The following is an 8,389-nucleotide window of genomic DNA, read 5'->3' as shown; positions in this document are numbered from 1 at the left end:
ATGTCGGTGTCTCAGGACCGCAGTGCCATCTTGGTTTTGCCTTTGAAGATAAAATGAGGTGACAATAATTGTCACGCTGTATTTCCAATTGCGATGAGGGTTATTGTTTCCCTGGTAACCGTTTTAGAATATATGGATTTTGAGTCTTTCCTACTCAAAAAACCACCAAAGAAAAATTCCTAGTAGTTAATGAATGTTTTCTTTTTAAAGAAATCTTAATTTAATGTTAATTATTTTATCCTCGTACCAAAATAATCTCTATTAATTTACGATATAGCATGTGTAATTTTTGTCATACCGGTCGTCATCAATTCATGATATTAAGCGGAATAAGCTAAGGTACAACTTAAGGTTAGCACAGCCAATCCCTTAACGAGTTGTCTAACCTCATTTGCCCTACGCTTCCTTTTCTTGCATCATCGACAAACATCAGCAGCCAAATTACTGTAAACGTATTATATTTGGCGTGTACGATATTTGGCGGAAATCGCTTTTTCAAAAATTTAGCTTAGATTTGATTTAGCGCATTCCTGAATTACTTTAAACATCTAGATTTAGGGATGGCATTTAGCGATGTACTTGATTTAGCGGAAGCTGCGTTCCGCCAAAGGCGCTAAATAGAATACACAGCCAAATGTAATACATTTACAGTAATCCAAGTTAACAGTACAGAGGCACGCTTACTACTATGGGATACAAATATGTTTTTATAAAAAAAAAAAAATGAAATAAAGAAATAAAAGATGAAGACAATAAATATGGACCCAAAGTTACAAAAATTACAATAATTGAAGGTATCAATAATTATTTAATGATATCCCCATGATTGAATTGATGCGCGCAAGAATTTAATAAAAGATATCAACTATGATTTTTTTCCACAGAGATTGTAATTGGGCACAATAAATGAACAATTGAAATGTGATTTAGTCAATAATTATGGACCTTGCGACTATTTTTTCGGGGTCAGTAGACAATGAACTGAAAGTTTCATCCATGTTCCATATCAGTTGCGCTTTGTCGGTCATTTCATTGTTGTCCATCTCAGATCTTAAAGTAGGGTTCCACCCTTTCTCTTGTCATCATCTCATGTCTGACAGATGCCGTGCTTTCTGGTGTTCTCAGACTGAGGTTATAGTGCCTCTATTTTAACAATCTCCACCATTAATCAGAAGGACGCCCATTCTTAAATGGTGTACCCCTCTTATTTACCAATTCTCCAGCAAAACGGAAGAAATTGGATTTAGAAAGCCCAATTCATTTGTTCGCACGATCGTGGGCGTATTCAAAATGTTTCATCTTCAAGGTTAAGTGTTGGAGTACTCCCGTCTTTCGCTTTTTAGTGGGACTCGATTCGATATCCGATCTCATAATGCTGTGTGTGGAACACGGTGTTTAGACGCCGCTCTTCGTACATCCTGATATGCTGCAAGCAGTTAATCTCTTTAGAAATTAAGGAGGTATGCTACATCAGAGAAATTTGATGTAGATGAAAAGTAGAGAAAATGTACAACAATATTTTGAAATTGAAAATTTTCTAATTTACTTTATTTTGTCAAAAAATACAGTTTTAGTAGAAGGTAATTTGAAAAAAAATTAAAACCCCTGCTGAACTCGAACCTGCGACCTACAGCTCACCATTCGGTATGCTCACCTACTGAGCAACTCGGCTAGGTACATGTACTTGAATGAAAAAAGGAAAAGTCAAATATTGCTGATATTGATTTTTCATCCATGTTTTTAAAGGAAGTCAGCCATTATGACGATGTAGAATACTACCTTAAAACTTTTCTTCGGCAAGAGTTCATTTACATCCGAGACTGATCACATCTACGATTAACACACCTGCTATCATAGACAGATGCAACTAACTAACCAAACGGCATAATGCATGCACATTCAAATGATAGACAATACGGATTTCTAGGAAAATATAATATGATCATGATTTGGTAACGGGGGAGGGGTTAATTCATAATTTACAAGTGAAACGTTTCTGTAAAGTTTTACGAATGTCGTTAAAAATGTAATTTACAAACTATATACACAAATAGATGGACTCTTGGAGTCCCGACCCTTTGTTAAGAAGTGCAATATCAACAATAATCTTAAATATAATGATCTGAATTATCCATGTACATCATCGCGTAAAGCCGGAAGTACACATGTTTAATAGGCTAAACCGGGGAAAATGCAGAGTCCGTGATTGAGAGGACAGTCCAGGGTCCGTGATTGAGAGGACAGTCGGGGTCCGTGATTGAGAGGACAGTCAGGGTCCGTGATTGAGAGGACAGTCGGGGTCCGTGATTGAGAGGACAGTCGGGGTCCGTGATTGAGAGGACAGTCAGGGTCCGTGATTTGTTTGAAATTTGTACAGCTACAGTACCAACCATGCCCAGCCTGACACCAAGCTGTCCCAGGGACTGCTCTCTCAAAAAGTGGGACTGCTCTAGAAAGCAGTCCCATCAGTGCCCGGGACTGCTTTTTGGGATTGCGTTGTTCAGCCAAGCGTGAATGAATCACGTGATGTTATGATTGACAAGAAAAGAAAGCAGTTTTTGTTAGTTTAATATATATACGATAAGAGAATAAATCATATCGGCGACTTTAAACACATTCATTTCAATAACCCAGTCAAGAAATAATTATAATTATGCTACATATTTTCACTCGTATTCATAAACTATCATTTTGTTAGAAATTCACGAAAAAGTGTCCAGAAGTATTTTGAATATGTGCTGTTTTCACGTATAATGTATTGTTTTTTTTTCTTTAATTACATTGTAAGTCATTTATCTTTGATTTGGACTACCGTATTGAAGCGCTCTAGCGATTATCGACAATGTTTATTGATAATCTCACTGTCGGCTTAGCTCCTCTCACTAGTTATTTTAACCCCGCCTACTGGGACTGCTATTCGGTTTGTTTACTGGGACTGCTGCGGGACTGCCCCGGGACTGCTTTCTGTCATGTTGGAACTGTATATATCAGCAGTGTTGTAGTGTATTTACAACAAGCGATAAACGAATACATGTATATATCCATGGTTTAAAGCGTGTTCGATGCTGGACGAAATTTACCATATACTTTTTGTTATTATCATTTCTTTTAAGATCTTCATCATTTTATGTTCTTATTCTTTTTTGTCCTTTGAATATAGTTTATTTATTGATTGACGGAAACTTGTCTTACTTTAAAAGATCGATACATGCTTAAAAATGACATTTAAAATTCTATAAAATGTAGATATTTTATATTACTTGTTTTTTAATATATTTCTTCTATAATATTATAAGTTTCATTTAAAAAAACCCACAATAAACATTATCCTATTAATTTATAAATCTAACATTCTAGGAATTGTCAGTACGTTACACTAGAGATCGGGTTCAAGATTTTTATTATCTTCATCAACAACATGGATTTGTCATACATATTGTACACATGTAGATTACTGCAGACGGTAAGGATGTATTCAAAGTCATGAGGAAATCATGACTGAACTTTTCTCTCCACAGTAAGATTAATTTTAAATGTATCTCCGTAGAGAGAAAAGTTCTAAAACGTCAGACGCAATCGTAAGTGTTACGCCTACGACAGGTTTCGTGAAACGCTGGTATACCTGCGCGTCAGAGTGATCGTAAAAGTAATCGTGCGTTTACGACTTACGACCAGTTAGTGAAACGGCCGTCTACTGCAGGTCTGTGGCACTCAGTTCTTCAGACGAGCATTTGATGAAGGAACAGTCATACCCCGTACATGTACCATGTTCAGGTCTAACAGCATTAAGAGACTTTGTCTTTTGATCTCGCATAATAGTGTACTGGTCCCCACACAATAGTGCACTGGTTCCCCACACAATAATGTACTGGTTCCCCACACAATAGTGTACTGGTTCCCACACAATAGTGTACTAGTCCCACACAATAGTGTACTGGTTCCTACACTATTGTGTGTACTGGTTCCCACACAATAGTGTACTGGTTCCCACACAATAGTGTACTGGTCCCCACACATGAGTGTACTGGTTCCCACACAATAGTATACTGATTCACCACACATGAGTGTACTAGTCCCCACACAATAGTGTAATAGTCCCACACAATAGTGTACTGGTTCCCACACAATAGTGTACTGGTTCCCACACAATAGTGTACTAGTCCCACACAACAGTGTACTAGTCCCCGCATTATCGTAATGTATCAATTGGTAGCGGGTTTGTGGTCGGGCCACCAGCTTCGTTTTTAGGGTAGTACTTACGACGGTATAGCGTCTCTGTTTTGCAGGAGGATGTGTGAGGGACATACACATTAGCGTACCTCTTCACGTCTAGGCTTACTAAGGGGAACTTACCAGCCTGAAAGTCGTATCTATTTTCTTTGATTAGGCTATTTAACGCTTTCAAGTCCAATATTCCGTATTTTCTAAACTCGTTTATTAACTCCGAAAATACGGGAAGGTCCAACTCACGTATGATTTTTCTTTGCTTTGCTCTTATCATCAGCACTTCGTACTGAGAGGCCATCAAAACCCAGTTAGACTTCCTGTTTCTCTGATGGTCCATATAGAATTGGTTGTCCTTTGTATGAGAATCGTGAATCACGCTCAGAAAGAACTCAATGTCCATTGAGGATTCCGCCTTAGAGAGGAGAACAATCAGGAGAATCATGACACGGCGCCAAAACTCCAGGACAACTGCCACGTTCCAGGCCGCAAAGCGGACCTCCAGCTCCGAACGGCTGACGTGCTTCAGAATCTGTCGACTCACGCGGAAGTCATAGAGAAACCTTGCCCCCCAAACGTTGTGCGTTTTATGTTCAATTATGTTTTTCCAAATGTTGGTCTTTGTCAAAAAATACGTAGGCATACATGTTTGATCAAAACACTTGGCAAAGTGGATAAGAACGTACAAAAGAAATTGAAATTCATTCTCATAATCCTTCTTCGACTTGTACATGATGGTGGATTTCAGCGCATATGACGACAAGAAGTTTGAGTTATCAAATTTTTCACTGTTCACAAACAGCAATTTTAACACACGGTGACATTTCTTTTTCTGCGCGTCCATATTCCTAATCAAGGTACTTTCGGCATGAGCAAATGAGTTATGCCAACACTTTCCTTCATAATGGTGTTCGCATGAACGCGGGATCAGAAAACTAGAATGATCGGCTCCTAGCTGCTCCATCCTGCTGTCAGTGCACGGTTCACGTAAAGTTTGTGGTAAATCTCGGTAGTGGACAAGAAATGCCGGCATCACGTCCACTGCGATGATCATGTGATCGTCACGATTCTCCCAAATCAAGTCAAATGTCCGCTTCCGTCTCTTCCAACCACGCAATGTCCCGGATGTAGTTTTGACTGGTTCCAGGTCCCCTAGTTGATTCGGAAGAAGGCTCTCGAACCGCCTCATACAGATATGGGGGGACAAATAGTGACCCTGACAGTAATCGAACCACTCATTAGCGTTGCCCTGTACGCGGATCTTTGTAAAACCAGGTCTACAACCGGGTTCTAAGCGCATTTTCTTATCATATATGATATTGTAATCAAATACTGCAAAGAAGTCGAATTCATTCTGCTTCACAATTTTCGTCTCCTCGTGGACGCTTCCAATAAGCTGAAGAAACTGAACTTTAAATCGATGATCGTCTTCCGAGGACTTTAGTATGATGTTACTCATCAGAAATCTAACGGCTTGAGTGATGTCTGCCTCCTCACGAGGCGTAGAGGTTCTCGTCTTTCCGGATTTTTGGGAACTTCGAAATAAGGTGGCATCGTGTCTGATATCGATAAAGTCTGAAACAGCTTGGATGGTCTTTGTCGTGAAACATCTGGTGGGGACCCGGATGTTTTTGACCAAAGCTTTCCTTAATGTGGATATGCCAGTGAACATAGCCTGTAAATAAATAAATAAAAAATTAGACAAAAACCAAAGAAATACTCTCTCTGTCTCTCTGTGTGTGTGTGTCTCCCTCTCCCCCTCTCTCTCTCTGTACAATCTCTCTCTCTCTCTCTGTGACTTTCTCTCTCTGTGTGACTCTCTCTCTCTCTCTGTGACTCTCTCTCTGTGTGTGTCTCTCTCTCTGTGTGACTCTCTCTCTCTCTCTCTGTGACTCTCTCTCTCTGTGTGTCTCTCTCTGTGTGACTCTCTCTCTCTCTCTCTCTCTCTCTCTCTGTGTGTGTGTGTCTCTCTCTCTCTCTGTGCGTGTGTCTCTCTCTCTCTCTCTCTCTCTCTCTCTCTCTCTCTCTCTCTCTCTCTGTGTGTGTGTGTGTGACTCTCTCTCTCTGTGTGTGTGTGTGTGACTCTCTCTCTCTCTCTCTCTCTCTCTCTCTCTCTCTCTCTCTCTCTCTCTCTCTCTCTCTGTGTGTGTGTGTGTGACTCTCTCTCTGTGACTCTCTCTCTCTCTCTCTGTGTGTGTGTGACTCTCTCTCTCTCTCTCTCTCTGTGACTCTCTCTCTCTCTGTGACTCTCTCTCTGTGACTCTCCCTCTCTCCGACGAAAAGTGCATATTGATTATGTACTCACAATGCCTAGCAGAAAATAAACACAAAGTTAAAATTATAATATCTTATACAGTTAAAATTATAATATCTTATACAGTTAAAATTGTAATATCTTATACAGTTAAAATTATAATATCTTATACAGTTAAAATTATAATATCTTATACAGTTAAAATTATAATATCTTATACAGTTAAAATTATAATATCTTATACAGTTAAAATTATAATATCTTATACAGTTAAAATTATAATATCTTATACAGTTAAAATTATAGTATCTTATACAGTTAAAATTATAGTATCTTATACAGTTAAAATTGTAATATCTTATACAGTTAAAATTATAATATCTTATACAGTTAAAATTGTAATATCTTATACAGTTAAAATTGTAATATCTTATACAGTTAAAATTGTAATATCTTATACAGTTAAAATTGTAATATCTTATACAGTTAAAATTGTAATATCTTATACAGTTAAAATTATAATATCTTATACAGTTAAAATTATAATATCTTATACAGTTAAAATTATAATATCTTATACAGTTAAAATTATAATATCTTATACAGTTAAAATTATAATATCTTATACAGTTAAAATTATAATATCTTATACAGTTAAAATTATAATATCTTATACAGTTAAAATTATAGTATCTTATACAGTTAAAATTATAGTATCTTATACAGTTAAAATTATAATATCTTATACAGTTAATATTATAATATCTTATACAGTTAATATTATAATATATTATACAGTTAAAAGGTCTATATAAATGTTTGTTATTCTCTGTGAATAAAATGTTGGTTTTCCTTTATTAATTGATATCAGTAAAGACAACACCATTCCCCTCTACTTTCATTCTGTGAGTCCTGTGTGTGGGAACGAAATAATAAGAACACAATATTTGTCCCCATACAAAGTAAATCACAGGCTCGACTGACAGAAATCGTCCTTGTCCCTTCTCTCTTGTAATATAATACACGTACAAAAATGTGTCGCGACGTGATCAATAAAAACAATATCCAATATCTCTGCCCCTCTTACAAATCATTTCTTCAAATATTAGTGGTTGAAAAAATTCTAATACGGTGATAAGAAATCACACTGCCTATGTGCATTGACCGATATATTCAAGTTATTCTTTATGATTTAAAGTTCAAGACGCGGATTGTTACAGCCCAATACACCCGTATTTCTAGCGTGTACATAAATAGAGCTAGATTTCTACAGTGTATAAATAGAGCTGTACAGGTAGATTGTGAAATATAGGATTAAAAATTCGAACTGTTAAAGACAGAGAAAAAACACTTCTCACCCCATACAATGTCCACTTTCTACTGCACGCCCTTTAAATGTCCATTAACATGTATACAGAGAAGCTGAGTGGGTCCTCACCCTCCCTATAACTTACCCATAGTCAACATGCAATACCTATAAAAAGAACGGGGAAAACCCGAAGTTTCTGTTTTCCATTTCCTGTTACTGTTAAACTCTAAATATCAACACTCAGGTTTTCACCCTTTAGTGAATAGTACACAATGGTGTAAGTACTTGTGGTACTAAGTTAAGCCAAATTCTATACCACTGCACCGTCGCTAGCCGCGGCCCGGTAGTACACTGTACCGATGTGTTCACGGAGACAATAGGCGTGGCCTGCGACGATGATACCTGTCTCCTGGAGTTTAAGCATATCCAAATGAAATAAATACATTGATAGAATGTTGTGATTTATTTAGTCATACCAGTGCCAAAATTACATTCTAACACTTTTATTTCTTTAGCAACTTAATATCAACATTTTCATTATATATTTTTCATTTAAACATTGTGTCTCTTCATAATTTTAATCTGTATTTTTATTTTACTAA

General features: G+C 37.1%; 1 protein-coding gene across 1 annotated transcript; it reads right to left on the bottom strand.

Annotated features, from left to right (window-relative positions):
* Window positions 1-3,383: 3,383 nt before the first annotated feature.
* LOC125666538 (uncharacterized) lies at window positions 3,384-7,965 on the bottom strand. The gene is made up of 2 exons (XM_048899684.2): window positions 7,837-7,965; window positions 3,384-5,899 (listed from the first exon to the last, which is right to left on the bottom strand). Exon 2 carries the CDS (start codon window positions 5,894-5,896, stop codon window positions 4,190-4,192), a length of 1,707 nt encoding a protein of 568 aa, XP_048755641.1. The 5' UTR covers window positions 5,897-5,899; window positions 7,837-7,965; the 3' UTR covers window positions 3,384-4,189.
* Window positions 7,966-8,389: the final 424 nt, after the last annotated feature.

The sequence above is a fragment of the Ostrea edulis genome, chromosome 10, assembly GCF_947568905.1.
Source record: "Ostrea edulis chromosome 10, xbOstEdul1.1, whole genome shotgun sequence".
Taxonomy (NCBI): domain Eukaryota; kingdom Metazoa; phylum Mollusca; class Bivalvia; order Ostreida; family Ostreidae; genus Ostrea; species Ostrea edulis.
The sequence above is the reverse complement of the archived record's forward strand: the minus strand, read 5'-3'. Positions and strand labels throughout refer to the sequence as shown.